The sequence below is a fragment of the Gavia stellata genome, chromosome 1 (genome assembly GCF_030936135.1).
Source record: "Gavia stellata isolate bGavSte3 chromosome 1, bGavSte3.hap2, whole genome shotgun sequence".
Classification (NCBI taxonomy): Eukaryota; Metazoa; Chordata; class Aves; order Gaviiformes; family Gaviidae; genus Gavia; species Gavia stellata.
In genome coordinates this window covers 107,395,468-107,414,296 of record NC_082594.1, presented here as the reverse complement: position 1 = coordinate 107,414,296, position 18,829 = coordinate 107,395,468, and the positions used below count along the sequence as shown (strand labels likewise).

General features: G+C 37.2%; 1 protein-coding gene across 1 annotated transcript in view; it reads left to right on the top strand.

Moving 5' to 3' along the window:
* The window catches only part of NCAM2 (neural cell adhesion molecule 2), a 314,409-nt gene that overhangs the window by 156,251 nt on the left and 139,329 nt on the right, over nt 1-18,829 (top strand). The window contains 4 exon segments of the mRNA XM_059819966.1: nt 6,102-6,176; nt 6,964-7,170; nt 9,320-9,463; nt 16,273-16,410. Coding sequence (XP_059675949.1) covers nt 6,102-6,176; nt 6,964-7,170; nt 9,320-9,463; nt 16,273-16,410 — 564 coding nt within the window.

Below are 18,829 nucleotides of genomic sequence, written 5' to 3'. Positions count from 1 at the left end.
AAACTTACTAATTTCTTCATGCTCAAGAATAATGAAGCCAAGTTTTCTAAGCATATTAAATACTAGTGTAATCATTTACTGAAAGCAAAACCACATCACCCAAGCAAGTTTACTTACTAGATGAAGTTAAAGCATACCAATAGCCTAGGGTATAACTATGGTCAGAGGACTTAGCTAAACAGTATTAGGACCTTCACAAAGAATACAGTCCTTCTCTCAGCTGTATCTTGCAGCCTATTTGTTTTTCTTAGAAGTCACTGCCAAAGCCATCCAAATTAGCTTCTGTAGCTATCCCTCCTTTCCTTAGTTCCATGATGATCCCAAGCTATGCCTTGTTTTGTCTTCATAGCTGTGTCCTTTCCTTTTTTACTGCCTTCACATTACCCTCTCCCTTTCAGTGGGTTTGCAGCCGAACAGATTTAGAAAGACCCCTCCACAGCAGAGTGCTGTCTCATTGCTCAAAATTAAATTCTAAAATGCATTCAGATCTATTGATGTAGCATAAAACTGTTCAACTATATTGTACCAAATTTACATTGTGGAAACTGGGGCAGAATATGGTGTGTTTTGGTTTTTGTTATCTGCCTGGTGTCATACTTTTCCATACAAACAAAAGGAAGCTTTTCAGGGTTTTGAAGTGTTTGGATGTTTTTTTAAGAAATGGAATTCTCAAGAAGTTGCTGGATGGATTTACTAGTTGGAGCAGAGCTTTACCCAATATTTCTTCAGATTTTATTCAAATATTGTCTCCTTTTCAATATTTTATATATCTCATACATATGTTTTAAACATACATTTGTATAATATACACATTTAACTTTTTTTAATATATTGCTAAGTGACAATAGAAGTACATATGCGAGTGACTTACACTTCTTCTAAGGTCTCACCAATGACACCTGACTTCTGTTGCATTAGGTAATTATCTGTGTGGACAGAGCTATGACAGGTTTGTGATGCTAGTTCTGAAATGTAAAGGATACTAGTGCAAATGGGACTGAAATCAATTAGTCTACTAAATATTAGGTCTTACAAATAGTCATCTGTCTCCATATTTAACAGAACAAATGGACCTCTTATTACTAGTCTTCTTATCTGCCTAAGTAATTTTTAAGCCCATTAAGGAATAATTCAACAGGATCCTCTTAGTGTAGTACAGCTGATAATAATTCTTTTATAATGACTGTGATCAAAAGGGAAAGGATTGGTTGTATCACCTAGTGCTAATAGTGCTTTTTTTTTGGCTATAAAATTGCACGTGCATTGAGCAAAGCCCTGACTGACTTCACTTTTTCCCAGAATAGCTATACTACAATAGCATTACACTCGACAGTGTTTTACCTGGAGAGATGATCTAGATCTTGCCTTGTTTCTATTTTTTTATTTTTTTTTTTTAATTTATAGCTAGTTAGGTAATATCCTTGGAAACATGGGAAGAGGCAGTATTTTGTCAGATATATCAAGAAGCTACTATCAATTTTTGGGCTTGGTTTAACATAACTAGATACAGCTTCCTCTGACTTGAATTTTTTTAACAACTTCACTGACCTGATAAAATAAGCATTCACCTGTGTATTCAAAGACCTTCAGACCAGTCTGGTACAAACAACTCCCTTTTATATTAATCCATTAGCTGTTAGTGTACAACAATAATTTATATTGTGTGTATTGCATGTCATCCTCATCAGAGCTTATAATAACCTAATGCATCAATGTAGTTCTTCGTGAAATACATTTGGAAGTAATGTAAAACTTTCTGGATGTGTTGTCTCTTTGCAATATTTTACTTTCAGTAAGTGATGAATGAGAATTCTCCTAGCTTAGTACTGGACTGTTTGCCTGACTACCTAATAAGCACAGATTGCTAGATTAATCACTTGGGCAATATTTTTCATTCTAGTTTGCATAAAACAATATTTTTCTATTTACATGAAGCAGAGCTAGGAAAACGATGAGGCTGGAAAAATTGGACAGAAGGTCTTATGTTACTCTGTTTTGTAAATATTAAGGTACCATATGTAGAAAATATGATTTCCTTTTGGTTTCAGAGATGTAGCTAGCATGTCTCCACAGAGTTTATAATTGCACTTATGCTAAGAATTTTAAATGGAGTTAGGCCCTTTGCCAAAACTGTGTTACAGTCTCAAATATCTGTTTTATTAATGAAGGAAAAATATTCTCTAACTTTGCTTTTCACCTTTCATCATGCAGTTCCTTACATTCTATCTGACATTTATTACTTAATCTATTGCGTTTACATAGTTCAACATCAGTTATTACAGTTATTGGAACTGAGCAATGAAATTGTCCTTGAAGCAATACTGCTGAAATGCTAATGTATATATTTCTAAAGCAACTCTACAAGGCTACAAACTCTATAAAAAAATATAGTATGAGATAACTGGTGGCATAGGACCTAAAAAGCGAGTCTGTGATTTGAAATAAGTGTCTGGGCTCTAATCTCTTGAAATTCCCCAACTTCTGAATTTATTAGTACCTTGGTTTCCAACTAGCAGTTTTATGTCCCGAGGTTAAAGTGAAGCTTACCCTGACAGGTAAATAAAGAAGTGAGGCTTTGAGTAGCCTCCTGGATCGTTTATTACTCCTTGATGCTTATTATAACAAAAATAAAACTTTGTCTGAAACTCATTTCTTTTCTACACTAAAGCTTGTCCTTTGCTTCTGGTACTGTGGATGTAAAGACCATAGATGAGAATGAGCACATTGGTCTCTTTCTCTGCCAGTGTTATGCAGGTGTCCTAAAGGAACCTTCACTCTGTTCCTTGCTATTGCAGTGAGAACAGTACTACTACCTGTTCTGGTACTAGCTTCAGCATTTTTACAGCCCACTTCAGTTTCTTCCTGACATCTTTGCAGTCATGCCCTGTTCCTGATGGCCTTTATGGTCTGACAAATTTTGATGTTAGCGAACAGAGTACACACAGATATTTACTTTTGCCTTAAGTAGAATATGTTCTTGGGGGCTTTTTTTCTTATGGGGGGGCAGGGTATAAAAGATTAATAATAATATTTAAAAAAAAAAAAAAGTAAGTTCAGTTGTGGTGATCTCCTCAGAAAAAGTATCCACAATTCAGGACATTTAATGAAAAATGTTGTTTACCATACAGATGTTTGATTTTTTCCTTTTTTTGGTAGACAATACCCAATTCTGTTAAATTTGGTTTGGCAGGCTGATACTGAAGTAATCTTAAGTTTTCTTTGCCTGTTTTTGGTTTGGCTTTTGATATGACTATTGAACAAAAATTCAAATCTGGTCTAATTCTTGCTTATCGAGACTGATTACATGAAAGTACATCAGTTAATAGCAAATCTATTTCATGACACTTTTCTCTTAGTTGTAATACTTGCCACATTAATATGTATGGAATACTACTTAGATAATGATTTTTTCTATGCTCATCTTTTCTTTAATTTTTACTATCAACGGAACCAAATAATTGTGCTTTTAAGCAGGTTTTAAAGTTCTAATATATTCATGGGTAAAATTTGTCACAACAAAAAGTTAGTTTGGAGTGTAATACTCCCCATCTCAAGAGATGTTTGTCCTGTTGGACTTTAGTACCAATGATACAAAAGGAAACTATTGAGCTTGGGACATTCAGTATACACTGTAGTTCGTGTTGCAGTTTTCAAAAAGGTGAAATATTTTCACGTACAGAGAATAGACCATAATTATTGTATTTCAAGACTGAAAACTCCAGATTCGTGAAACAATATTTTTTTAAACTTCAGATACACCCCAGTTCTCTACTACGTATAATACTGTATGAAAATTTAGATTATTTTCTTCTCTAAAAAATGAGTCCTTTTTTGTCTATTTGACTTTTTCTGTCTTAGAGCTTGAAATTAACATGACTTTCATCCTTGGTATTGGTTCATGAAAATTTATTGTCCAATTTTGTAAGATAATGGATGTTAAAGAGCTACAGCTACTTAGGGTGATGATAACGCTGGAATTGTAATTATTGACGAGTACATAGTTATTTTGCATAAATAAGCCCTTCAGCAATAATACTGGCTGTATTGGGTAGGTTATTCACAGGGTCATGGGAACATAAGATATTTCAAGGTGGAAGGGACTTAAGAAGGTCTCTAGTCCAACCTCCTGCTCAAAGCAGGGTCAGCTACAAAGACAGACCAGATTGTTTTCAAGGCTTTATCCAGTGAGGTCTTGAAACCTGAAAGAACAGAGATTGCATAATCTTTCTGGCCAATCTGCTCCACTTTCTGAGTGTCCGCATCATGCAAAAGTTTTTCCTTATGCTCAGCCCGAATCTCTCTTGTTTCAACTTGTCTTTCATCTATCTGACATACGCTACTGTGAAGAGCCTAGCTCCATCTTCTTGATGAATTCCCCATAGTTATGGGTGGGTGACGGCTGTTAGGTTCCCCTGTAGTGCTCTCTTCTGCAGATTGAACAAGGCTAGCTCCTCCCAGCCTCTCGTCACCAGTTGTTATGACTCCCAACAGGTTATTCCCTCCCAGGTGCAGAACTTAACGTTTATCCTTGTTGAATATTATGGTGTTCCTGTTGATAACATTCTTCCAGTCTCTCTAGGTCAATGACCTCCTTCATGTCATTGATAAAGGTGTTAAATAGGACAGATCCCAGGGCAGAACCCTGCTGAACCCCACTTGTTACTGGTCTCCAGGTAGAGTATGACCCATTAGCCACTGCCTTCTAAGCCTAGCCATCCGACTAGGTTTTTGCCAGTCTAGCTGTCCACTCATCCAGACTGTAACATCCTAATTTGATGTGGTGGGTTGACTTCAGCTGGCAGCCAAGCACCCACACAGCCCCTTGCTCAGTCCCCTCACACCCAGCGAGACGGGGACAAAAACAGGAAGACTGGGAGTGAGAAGACTCATGGGTCAAGGTAAAGGCAGGAAAATCACTGGCAAATTACTGTTGTGGGCAAAACGGACTCTAGTTGGGGAATTGAACTTTATTTCTGGACAATTAAGATAAACATTTAATCACTGATTTGAGCATTGGGAACCAAAAAAGACAAATAATTAAACACTGAGGGAAAACACCTTTCTTCCCCTTTCCCAAACTCCAGATACCTCTCCTTCCCCATTCCTAGTCTCCACTCCCCTTGTTATCACCATCAATGCAGGTTACACTCGATCCTGTCAGTGAGGTGATGGGTGATGCAGGAGGCTGGGGTGAGGACATAGTGGTTTCTTTCTTCCATTCCTTCTTTCTCACTCTTTTCTTCCACTGCTCCTTTTGCCTAACTCATTGCCTCTGTTCCATTGTGGGTTATCCACAGGCTGCAGTCCTTTTGAGGGTGTACTTGCTCTGGCATAGTCTTATGCATGGGCCACAGTTCCACACAGGGTGTTGGTAACACAAAGGTGTTACCAACTGTGCCATGGAGCACCTCCTATTGCTCTGGCCTTGTTCCTTTGTCTTGGTGTTAACAGGTACCACAAACTCCTCCAACTGGCTCAGCTATGTCCTGCAGTGGGTCTGTTCTGGACCTAGCTAGAACCGGCTGTGTCTGTCATGACTCAACCCCTGACCTCCCTCCCACAGAAGTCACCCCTGCAACCATCCCCCGTTACCAAAACCTTGCTATTTATACCCAATACACTTGAATATGAGAATATTGTGGGATGCAGTGTTAAAAGCTTTGGTAAGGTTAAGGTAATTGCCACCTGCTGTTCTTCCCTCATCCACAAAACTAGTCAATTTATCCTAGAAGGCAGTGGGGTTACTAAGGCATTATTTACCCTTGGTCATTCTATGCTGAGTGTTCCCAGTCACATTATTCTCACTGAGTTTTTGGTTTTATGTTTGTATGTATTTCTATCCCTTCTTCTTTTTTTCTTTAATTTTGTCCTCGGTTTTAGTATTTGAGGCTGTTACCCTTTGTGTAACATCTTTTCTTTATTTTGATTGTTTTCTCCACCTTTATATATACTCCAGTCCAAAAGATACCATGCTTAGCTGAAATTTCTCAGATTTGTTGAACAGGTTCTATAGTATAGAATGAGAAAATACAAAACCTGAAAATAAAAATTTAAACTGATAAATGCCAAAACGTATTCACAACCTACTTTATATTTTTCAGCTCTACTTCAAGTTACAATTTCACTTAGCAAAGTTGAGCTCAGTGTGGGTGAATCCAAATTCTTCACATGCACAGGTATGTATTCATTTTACTTGTAGGTATGTATTTTTTGTTTTCAACCTTCTACATAATTTGAAACTGAATTAACTGATTCACAATATTAACTTAAATTAGCATATTTTTGTATATTCACATTGACTTGTGAGAGTTGTGATAAATAGCAGATCTTCACTGGCTTCACATTTCCAGTCTAACAACCATTCATTTAAGACTCTGAATCACTCAGTTTGAATTGTCTATATCAGTACAGGTAATTTATATCTGTTAGGATGCTTCTTTAGTTAAAATATTTTCACTTGTCTAAACTAAGGAGTTAAATAAACTATTAGGCTAAGCTTTAGTATCCTCTCCAACCTAATGAGACACATAAAGAGTCTTTTCTGGTGAGGCAGGTATCAGTCAGGAGGAGAAGGGTTTGCATTTGCAGGCCTGATGTGGATCCTTGATGTTGCTGAGTTGCCATCTTCCATTGACAATGACATATGGCTTGACTACACTGACAATCCAACTGACTGATGACGTGACCTGTTGATCCAGTGACTGCTGAACAACCTGTTTCTTTCCTTTAAGACTTTATGCCTGTGTTTACTTTTTTCTCTCTTGAATCTTTGAGCTACTTGTTATCCTGTCTCAACAATGATACATCTGCCTGCAGTTTTGCCTTGCTTATCTTTCTACAGACTTTCTCATAATTTAGCAGTTCTTTGACATTGCGTAGACATTGTGCATTGGGTAGACGTATGCGTTGCATAATGTCTACCTGAACGTCTAATGTTGGATTGTTTTTTGGTTTTGTTTGTAGCTATTGGTGAGCCTGACAACATAGATTGGTACAATCCACAAGGAGAGAAGATTGTTTCTAGTCAAAGAGTGGTTGTTCAGAAAGAAGTTGTTCGATCACGTCTAACTATTTATAATGCAGATATAGAAGATGCTGGTATATATCGGTGCCAAGCAACAGATGCTAAAGGACAAACTCAAGAAGCAACTGTTGTTTTGGAAATTTATCGTAAGTAAAATATTATCAATTAACGAATGAAAGACTATGTTTCAAAACCCACTGCTGTAGAGAAGGTAGAGCCTATCATACCTCCCCCAGGCTCTGAACCTTATCTTCCAAATAACTGCATCTCCTGCAGTTTAGTTAATAGATGTTGTGATGGAGACTTAAATTAGATGGCCACTTTGTAATATTGTAGATCACTTTTCCTTTGTATCTTATACCGCCATCTTATGAGAGTGCACTGTATGCCCCTCATGGAAAAGAGGAAATACGAGAAAAAAGTTATGTCAACCTAATTCTTATTACAAATACATCTACAACCTATTACAAATATGTGCATAAATGAAAATGCAGGAAGTGCAATATATTTCATTAAAAAAGTGGAGTTTAGACTGAATTAGTTATTTTTATGTCAGTCTTTTCCTATTCTTGGCCTTATAATGGAATTTTGCCATAAAGCGTTGAAGCTTAATGTGATAAGCAACGAAAATGCATTTCAGTTGCGAACATCTAATTGTGTTATATTCTTTAGATCAATCAAAAATGCCTAAAAGCAATATATTAAACAAGTACACTGTGAAGATACAAGCCAAGGTCTTTGTTAGTGAAAGGGTGGGACATATGCCAGCAGCCTTTCAGCTGAGTTATTCTCTAATTTCATTTGAGAACATTTTTTTAATATGCATTAAAAAATTGTTTGTGGTCAGGCTGAGCTCTAAGGAGTTGCAATGGGACAGAAAATACAGAGTAGCATCATAAAGCGCTGCTTCTGAAAGGTACGGATAACAGATAAAAAAAGATATACAATTTTAAAAAAATCTATTGATAAAACAACCATTAAAATGGTGATAGCAGTTACAAGAGTTTACATGATAGCTTGAAAGCTGACAGTTCAAAGGATTTCCAAGTTTTGTGGAATTCATTTGTATGCTTAAAACTGCCAGTCACTTGGTTAGCAGACTGCTGAGCGAGATTGAGATCCATTGAAGTGTTTGCATGTGGTAATTTTAATAATTCAGAGGTTAGATAAACTCAAAGACCTACGCAAGAAATGTGAAGGTTTGTGCGAACTGACATATAAAAGTTTCATTATTCATATTTAGGATGTATTGTAAGGAAAAAGCAGGATACACTGTAGTCCTAGGGTCTGGTTCAGTCAGTACTCACAGATGTCTGTGAGAGTTTTTCTTTTGACTTACATGTGGTCAAATACTTCAAACATTTCATACAAATAATTTGTAAAAGTATACAAGAGATGTATATAACAAAAGTGTGCTCCTTCTGCTGTGGGAACTGTGTGGATTATTCGAGCCTGAACTAGTATCAATGCAAACAGGTGCAGGTGGAGTTGCATCTCTGACTTACGTTCTCCAGTGTGTCCTCTGAAATATAATCGGCAGTCTTTGATCCTGGAGAACATAACTCAGTTTGTTTATTCTGTGTGCAAGAAAATCTTCCAGAATTTTTTGTCAAGCAATTGGTTTCTGCATTAGATCTTGTATGACCTCATGGATTAATGCCATCTTGGACTTCTAAAAAAATCTTGTTATTTCCTCAAAAAAACTGCTACAGATTTTTATGACTTAATAATATTAAATTTTTCCTTACATTTTTCCACTGGCTTTTAAGATTCTATGTTTTACTCAGCTGATGGTTTTCACAGTCAGTGAGGCTAAAGTTACACCTTTTTAATAAGACTTTTCCAAATAATGTTGGTGATTTTGATGGAAGTTTAGATGCAATAAACCATGAGGTTTTAATTCAATAATAAGATCATAAGGAATAAAACAAACAAGAGAGTAAATAGACTATTAACCTGAATATATAGATGTCTAAAAAAGTAGAGTTTCAAAACTGGGCTCTGGAACATTGAAAACTATGAAAAATATATTTACAAAACATGCTTAATTTGTATAAATAAAACAAGGATTTTCATAATGCAAAATGATTGTAAAATCATTTCTACAGACAGAGTGGAAGTCATGTGTCCAGGACCATTTGAGTCTTTTCTGGGAAAATTATATTATGGAAATAATTCTGTATTATCACAATGAGAAGTCTTAATAGTCATTTTTATTTGATTTGGTGTCACATATAATTTTAATGCTAAGTGAACTGGAAGACGCTTACTATATTCTGTTTTCTTCCTTTTCAGAAAAGCTCACTTTCCGAGACATAGTATCTCCACAAGAGTTCAGGCAGGGAGAAGATGCTGAAGTTGTTTGCCGTGTTACTAGTTCACCTGCTCCCATTGTCAGCTGGTTGTATCGGAATGAGGAAGTCACAACTATTGCTGACAGTTAGTATTTTGGTAACTCTTTAAGTTATACATTCTAATTAATATTAAAATATTATTGTAAAAGAAGACTAATCACATTATAGTGGAGGATGGATTTGATTAGCCCATCAGCTTAAGTAGAATTTAACCAGGTTCTGTGTTCTATAGAGAATCCATATGCAATGGTTTCCTTCATGTGTCATTTTCTTCCAGCTGGAAATTTTGTCTAGATATAACATGAGGGTCCAAATGCCCAAAAGATTGCTGGGACCTCCTTCTCAGGAACTCTTCCTGGGTTGCCATGTACGTAGGAGTTGAACACATTTTTAAAAGACAGACAGATAAACTTCACTATGCACACAAAGCTGTGACACTGAGGAAACAATGCATTGACTTTGGTATACTTGCGCATTAGGTCTGAGACTTTCAGGTGGATACGCCTTTTGCACTATTGTAAGAATTTACTTGCATGAGTGTGAGCTACCCTTTGAGTTACAAACAACTGGGGATATAGGTGATCTGTTTAAGGCTAGATTCCCTAACAGCTAGACTGAAAAAATTAGGTGAGGATGAATCTCACCTTCCCCACATGCAACTTCTAAGCCTGTATAGAGACAATTAATTAGGCGTATAAAATTTGTGTGATTTACCCTCTCAAAAACTGTGCTGTCTCAATAGTCTTCTTTGCCTTTATGGAAAAGAAGACTTTCCACATTTTCTGGAAATGGAACTAACTTTGTTGATGAACCAGCTTATCCATCTTCTCATCAGTCTTTATCTCTGCATGTGCTAAAATTCAGGGTTGTAGTGTATGCACTTAAAATTCTTGTTCTTTAGAAATTAAATGTTATTTTTATTTCAAAATGAAAATGAAAGTTAGATTTGGTCTCTTATGAAATCACATAAAAAAAAGTGGAGCAGTTGCTGGGGGAAAAAAAAAGCTTGTTTGATGTTTCTGGACTCAGTCTTAGATTCCTCTCCATTCCGAAAGAAAGTTTTGATCAGACTTCTTTCTTATTTCGTATATCCTATCCCTTCTGTCATCTAGACATAGACACCAAGAAGTAATAGCAAACTTCTACCATTAGAAAAAAGAGTTTAAATTTTGATATATATAATTAAACAGTGAATGTAGGTGAGACATAGAAGATTTTGAAAAACAAGAAATCTGAAAACAAAAAAAGATTTGGCAATTTAGCAAAAAGTTTTTTTAAGGATGCAGCTCAGAGCTTGATAAAGTAAAAATGCCTCAAAGATCTCTCTCAAAATTTTCTATTAATGCCATTTTATTTGGTTTTCCAATCAATCTGGCTGCTGTAGGATTAGCAAAGGAAATAAAGCAACATTTCCTTTCTTTTTCAAAATCATACATTCTGAAGATTCTAAGTTTTTAAGTTTCAATGCATAAATTTGTCTTTGTAACTATTTTCTTTCACAGTGCTTACAATGTGAAAAGGCAGAACAATAAAAAACAGTTTTAAATTTAAATAGCAGAGTACTTTCCTTGTGTATCCAAGTAAGATCCCAGTCATGCTTGGGAGGAAGTGAGGTTTTAAATAATATAAAAATAGGACATCGTGAAATTTGTCAGTTATGGCAGTATCTATACGGGTTTATAATGCAGGTGGAAAAAGAGTGTACACAAAGTCTTACAGTTAAGAAATTTTTTTCATGCCTTGTGAAATAAAAAGACTCAGTTTCATATTACATTTCCAGCTTCAAAATCTCCAGTGAAGCATCAGTACCTGTAACCTATTTGCATGATTTAAAATTAAATAACATCAAATTTGTCTGTCATATTCAAAATTATGCATATTAAATAGAAGTAACTAATTATTCCTGTTGGGTTTTAGTTCATAGTAAGCTAAAATACTGAATAATTTCATATCCAAACTGAATTGTATATTGCAGTTTATTTGTGGGGCATGAGAAAGCAGTTTCTATTTTAAGCATTCTAGCACTGGCATAACAAGAAGACATGAGATAATGTCATTGCTTTAATTTCATAGCTTTTCTGTTATACTCTTGATCATTCTTCTGTTGTATATGTTACAACTAGTAGGATTTTTGCAGCACAGACTTTTGACTATTTCAGTTTTGCAAATTCTTGACAGTTATGAGTATCTATATTTTTGTATTCCATTTGAACAGAAGACTGATTTCTTCTCCCGGAAGGCCTGTGCACAAACTCAGAAGTGAATTTAAAGATTTTTGCTGTGTAGTAGGCCTATAGTTGAAATAGCTGTAGGTGAAATAACCTCTCACCATTCTGAATTAGTTTCTGTATATTCCCAATACCTTATCTGCTTCATTGCTAGATCATTCTAAGCTTTATAGACTCCTTTGAGTTCTGCAAGCAAAGTTGTGAGTAAGAAACTGTAGGAGTGGCTGTCCATCATTTTTGGGTAAAAGAAAAAAAAAAACCAAAATCCAAAAATTAGGTGAACAATTACTTCCAAAAGTCTTTCTGGTCTTACATTGTATGTTTAATGTTTAATAGAGCAATACATAAAGCCTAATTTTCTTGGAATGTTCTATGAATTTCTCTGTTGGTATCAAGAGCTGAATTGTCATGACTCATAATTCCATTTTATGGGAGTCAGGGACATTTTACTAGCTATAAAAATGAATGGGATTGTTTCCATTGATCAGACCTTACAGGGAGTTGTAAGTGACTTGCTCTGTTTTTTCACAATTCTGGGGCTTCAAAGAACATTAAGTACAACTCATTCAACAGTGCTTAAAGCAAATATAGAAATTTTTAGTACTTTTGTATATTTTTATGACATTTGTATATTAATTTATGGTTGGAGTTAACCTTAGAAGATTAGCTGCCACTGTTAATACAAATATGATATATATAAATTACCCGCTGTCTGTATAAATATGCAAGTTTTATTCTGTCACTGCTCAAATCATTATGGTTTGTCAGAATTCCGCTATCAGATTAGCAGTTTTCTATAAACATAACATAGATCTGGTATGTAACTATAATGCATGTAGGAAATTGTATCTTGTATACGACTGGATAGAAAGTATTGGGGACCAGTGCATCCTTCATGTTTCCTGTATGCTTTGATATATTTTATTGTTTTGCATTCTCAATTATGTAATTCTATTGGGGGGGTGGTTCCCGCGTAGGTATTTTTAGTATGTAAGATGATTCTCTTCAAGACCACAATTTAGATATGATAAAATGTTTTGGAAAATTATTAGAATTTACTTTTTGAAAATCCATATAGTTACAATTCTAGGGAACTGCATGTTATCTTACGATTGGTGTGGTCCATAAACAGCATTCTCTCTTATTCTGAAAGACTAGATAAGACAGACTTCAAAGGAGCCAGACTAACCCTCTAGATCATATTGGGTAGGCTGTGGCAAGCCAGTTCTGCTCCTCCGGCAGTGTAGTGTAGTCTGAGAACAAGGGTTGACACTTCAAGTCACTAGTTTGTGCAGTTCTAATTACCGTAGTGGAAAAAGTGGTGCCATTGCTCTGCAGAGCCAATGTAGACCTGTTAAATACACTTGTGTAAACTGATGTGCAAAGGTGAGTGTTAGCTTTATATGTTTAACATGCTATGTTTAGTCTAGAATAAGAAATTACTGGGAGAATGACTGGTTTAGTTGTATGAGGGACATATTTAATAGGAGTCTTGGTTTTCAACTTTTGCCGAAAGTTTTGATTTTTTCTTCAACAGGTCTTTAGTCATGTCCTAGTCTTAGAATGAACAGCCATTCCTAACCTTTTTGTTAGACATTGTGGGTAATAGCCTGGTACCTACCTTAGGACACAGTAAAATTTGCAAACCATAAGCCAAAAATTCCTCAAGCTGTGATTATGAGGCACTGAAAAGTCATAGGCAATCCCTCTTGCCATCCATACTACTTAACATCTGATTTGACTGAAGGGGAAGGTGGCGTGACTGTTCTTGTAAATGAGGCATTTGAAGTTGAGTGAGTTGAGTCCAGAAAACAGAGTGATGAGCTGGAGGAGTGTAGCGCCCAGTCACTGTCCACATGCACCAACTGTAATCCGTTTAGTATAGGACACAATTTTTATTACGATATCCATGGGACAGTGAACTTTATCTCTGTGCGTGCCATCTCTTTGTATCATTGCATTACTAGTTTATTCTACTGCTCTGAACCTCCTGAGTGTTCCATAGTACATGTGAGCCCATCAAGATCTAACCTCTGCCTGTCAAGTTTCCTGCTGAATCACTGTATACTTAGTGACATTTTTACAGCGACATGAACTATTCTTTCACAAGCCTACCAAAGGATAAAATATGGAGAGCAATGATTTCTAAAGAAAGCCACACATTCAATTCACATTCCATTTTTTAAATTTCCTTATAATATTATGTGTATTAATTTTGTCTGTATGTAGACAGTCTTAGTGGCAAAAAAAGACCCAAAATGTTTTTCTTCTGTTACACCTAGTTTACTCATGAGAATATCTCCTGCTGAATCCATTATATTATTCTTCAGTGAAAGCTGAAAAGACATCCAGCCAAAACCTACAGTTTTTGTTTCCTGTTACTAAATGAACCCTCATTTTCTCAGCATTTTAAAGAAATAAAGGTGATCTTCAGTCCTCTCGTTCGTCTCACACATGAAATATTTATGTTAACAAAAAAAAAAAGTTACCAATGCTTAAAGAGGGGCTAGATCTCACCTTTTCAAAACATTTGAAGCACAACTATCTGGGAATTGTGTAGGGACAGAAAAGAATAAGGCGTTATAATTTGTATGTGGTTGCGTGAAATGGCATTGATGTTCAAGCATGACTTCAATAAACTAGACATAATTAGCGTAAATGTGTTGGGGCCATTGATGTCCTGTAAAGCTCTATCAGGTGAAGCGTAATTAAATTTTCTTTTTTCATTTTTCTGGTAGAGTTCTTGGTAATGAAACAGAACACACATGGCATAAAATGTTGTTTTATTTGTAAGTATGTATGCACATATGTTCTATGAATAGACTCTTAGCTGTGTAACTACATAAAAGCTTTTCTACCAAGTGTTGTTTATATCACTGTTTTGGAATATCAGTGTTGTGTTGTGGGAAGTCTAGCATGCTTTAAAAATCTAGCAGAATCAAAAAGGAAAGAAAAGTGAAAAATGACACTTGGTTGCTAGTTAAAATTGAAAGCTAGTAAATGTCATCATCCTCCAATACTAAAAGGATGACACTGGTTCAAATAGAACGAGAAAGACAGCTGAATAACAAGTATGCAGTAATTGTCCTCAAAAGAATCCATTAATGTTGACTAGTTATGGTGGGTTGACCTTGGCCAGCTTCCAGGCACCCACCCAGCTACTCTCTCACTTACCCTCCTCAACAGGACAGGGGAAGAAAATGAGATTAAAAAGCTCATGTGTGGAGATAAAGGCAGGGAGATCACTTACCAATTACCAGCACAGGCAAAACGGATTTGAATTGGGGAAAATTAATTGAACTTATTGCCAATTAAATAGAGTTGGATGGTGAAGCACAAAGACAAATTAAAGCAACACCTCCCCCCTCCTTTTTCCCAGGCTCAGCTTCAGTCTTTCATTGCGGACTCCTCTACTTCCTCCACCCCAAGCTGTGCAGGGAGACGGGGAATGGCGGTTGTGGTCAGTCCGTAACAGCTCCAGTGCGGGTCGTTCCCACGGTCTGCAATTGTTCAGGATAAACTTGCTCCAGCATTGGGTCTTCTATGGGCTGTGATGTGGAAATCTGCTCCACCGTACTCTCTCCTGGGGCTGCAGGGGGATCTCTGCTCCAGTGCCTGGAGCACCTCCTCCTCTTACACCTTCTCTCATCTTGGTGCTTGCAGGGCTGTTTCTCTCATATTTTTCTCATTCCTCTCTCTCACAGTTGCTGTGCAGCGGTTTTTGCCCTTTCTTATACACACTTTCCCAGAGGTACCACACCACCTTGGCTGCGGGGCTCAGCCGTGCCCTGCGGTGGGTGGGTCGGAGCCGGCTGGAACCGGCTGTGTCCGGCACGGGGCAGCCCCGGCCTCTCCTCACAGAGGCCGCCCTGCAGCCCTCCTGCTGCCAACATCTTGCATGCAAACGTAATACACTAATTCAGACAGAAAGGAGAGAAAAATTAAATTCAGATTCAGTTTGCTCTTACGGCTTATAGTTTTGCTGTTGCATGTGCAGGAAAGTGTATGCACTGATTCTTTCAATGAACTTCAGCTACTCCAAAGGTCTGTTGAATTTCAGTTCATGCTGGACTATGCAGAAGGTGTAGTGGTTTGTCGGATTGTGTCTTTGTACCCATTTCTATGAAGTGTTAGCCTATGGTGAGTTACATCATTGGCTGAGTAACAGTGAATGAGCAAAGGAACAAGAGGAGGGAAGGAGAGCAAACGGAGACATGATTAAGTGTAGTGCTGTAAAATGGACACAAAGACAGTTGGTTAATCTACATAGAGAATGAAGAAACATTTTCTTACTTATTTTATTATAAATTCCTTGATTATCATTTTTCCATCTCTTTAATCTTTTTTCTATTATGTGTAGGTATTAATGAATATTCCACTCATTTTGTAATAGTTTATAAATTCAACTTACATTCGATGACTCCTCAGAGTAAGTAGGAAGTTATGGATGGAAAGTCCCAAATTAATTTTAGAAAATGGCGATGTATTTTAGAGTGGGAAAAAAACAAATTTCTCACCTGACATTTTATTTTTAAATTGACAAATGTTTTCTCAATGAGCATTCTGATTGTTCAGAGAAAGTATGTAAATATTACTCATTTAAGTTAGCATTCTTTGTGTTGTCTTGATTTACTAACACCACTTCATCTGTTACTTGCCTTTCTAGATCGATTTGCAGTGTTAGCAAACAATAATCTCCAAATTCTTAACATCAATAAAAGTGATGAAGGAGTATACAGATGTGAAGGAAGAGTGGAAGCCAGAGGAGAAATTGACTTTCGGGACATAATTGTTATTGTGAATGGTAAGGAGAAAAGTTTTTTGAACTGACTTCTTGCTGTACTTTATTATCATAGCCTATTCTAAAATATATCAGCTTCTAAAAAATCCTGATTAAACTGGTTAATATAGTTGTCAAGTCTGTTTAGTATTGTTTTTCTATAAATGTAATTGCTTAATATTTAAAAAAAATCTACTATACTGTGTAAATAGAATTCATTGCATTTCGTAATACCAGTGTATGTAAATATATAAAAGCTGGATTATTGTTTTTAATCGTTCACAGAACATTGACAATCACTGCAAGATTTGAGTTTCAGATTATAATACATAGTAGTTCATTCACCCTGTATTTTTCAGTGTTTTGTCATTTACTGTTAAAAAACCACACTTTGATTTTTCACTTATTCACCTTCACTGCATTGAACGTGTTTTATTAACTGTCCCAAAAGTCACAGATGATACATTTTATTAAGATTAACAGTATTACTTACAGGTTTTTAACATTTTAATTTTATGAGGAGTAAAATATGTAACGAGTTACCTGAAAAGTGGCGTTATACATTTTATCAGTTTATAATAAACCTCTAAGAAGGAATATGAATGGATTTAGACAAGATGGAGCATTTAGCTCATGCTGTCTCTGAAATTCAGGGTTGACCTGTTGAAAAATAAGTATCTCTTCATATATTGTCCAGAAAGGACACAGTTCCTAAAGGGCATTTTTTATCTATACATTCTGGTTAATGTCAGTTTTTCAATGAAACTGCTTCTATCGTGCTTATTAGGTTCTGAGTTTTAAATGCTTTGTTCTTGAATGATCCTTCTCGGCAAAACCCAGTTTACAGAAGTCATTATGTAAGCTGAATTCTCAGTTAATTTCAGGAGAAAGAGCAGCTTCTGGCACAGGTATTATTTAATCCATATAGTCAAGCAGCATTCTTTGAAGCAGAATTCTTTAGATTGTTGTAGATAGTATACAGACAGTGGCAAGCAAATGGGTGATTATCCTACATATTGTGATAGAATATAACAGTACATGCCTTATGCATGGTGTGGTGGGTTGACCTTGGCTGGATGCCGGGTGCCCACCAAAGCTGTTGTATCACTCCCCTTCCTTAGCTGGATAGAGGAAAGAAAAATATAACAAAAGGTTCATGGGTCGAGATAAGGACAGGGAGATCACTCACCATTACTGTCACTGGCAAAACAGACTCGACCTGGGGAAATTAGTTTAATTTATTAACAATCAAATCAGAGTAGGATAATAAGAAATAAAACCAAATCTTAAAAACACCTTTCCCCCCACCCCTCCCTTCTTCCCAGGCTCAACTTCACTCCAGATTTTCTCTACCACCTCCCTCCGAGCAGCACAGAGGGATGGGGAATAGGGGTTGCAGTCAGTTCATCACATGTTATTTCTGCCGCTCCTTCCTCCTCACATTCTTCCCCTGTTCCAGCAAGGGGTTCCTCCCACGGGAGGCAGTCCTGCACAAACTTCTCCAACGTGGGTCCTTCCCATGGGCTACAGTTCTTCGTGAACTGCTCCAGCATGGGTCCTTTCCACAGGGTGCAGTCTTTCAGGAACAGACTGCTCCAGTGCGGGTCCCCCGCGTGTTCGCAAGTCCTGCCAGAAAACCTGTTTCAGCGTGGGCTCTTCTTTCCATGGGTCCACAGGTCGTGCCAGAAGCTTGCTCCAGCGCGGGCTTCCCATGGGGTCACAGCCTCTTTGGGTGCATCCACTTGCTCTGGCATGGGATCCTCCACAGGCTGCAGGTGGATATCTGCTCCACCGTGGACCTCCATGGACTGCAGGGAGACCATGATCTACACCACGGGCTGCAGGGGAATCTCAGCTCTAGCGCCTGGAGCACCTCGTCCCCTTCCTTCTTCACTGACCTTGGTGTCTGCAGAGTTCTTTCTCTCACATATTCTCACTCCTCTCTTCCCCGGCTGCCATTGTGCATTTGCTTTTCCCCTTCTTAAATATGTTGTCCCAGAGGTGCTGCCACCATCACGGCGGGTCCGTCTTGGAGCTGGCTGGCATTGGCTCTATCGGACATTGGGGAAGCTTCTAGCAGCTCTCCACAGAAGTGACCCCTGAAGCCCCCTCCCCGCTACCAAAACCTTGCCACGCAAACCCAATACACACTGTGAAGACCCCCAACAAATTGCTTTCCTCTTTGTGCATTGTGGTGCTGCATTATCTTGACTCCTGGTTATATACAGTTCCAACAGTGCATCTGATACCATTTAAGATGCTGAATGAGATTTTCTTCTGCTGCTATTTATGTACATGGATATGAACCTACATTGTGAACGCCTATCACTTCTGATATTTATATGCAGTTGAGCTGAGAGCGAGCTTGTATTTAACATAAAACGTCAGATTGCAAACTACTGTCTGACTTCACACCTTTTATTGGTGGATTGTATCCACAAAT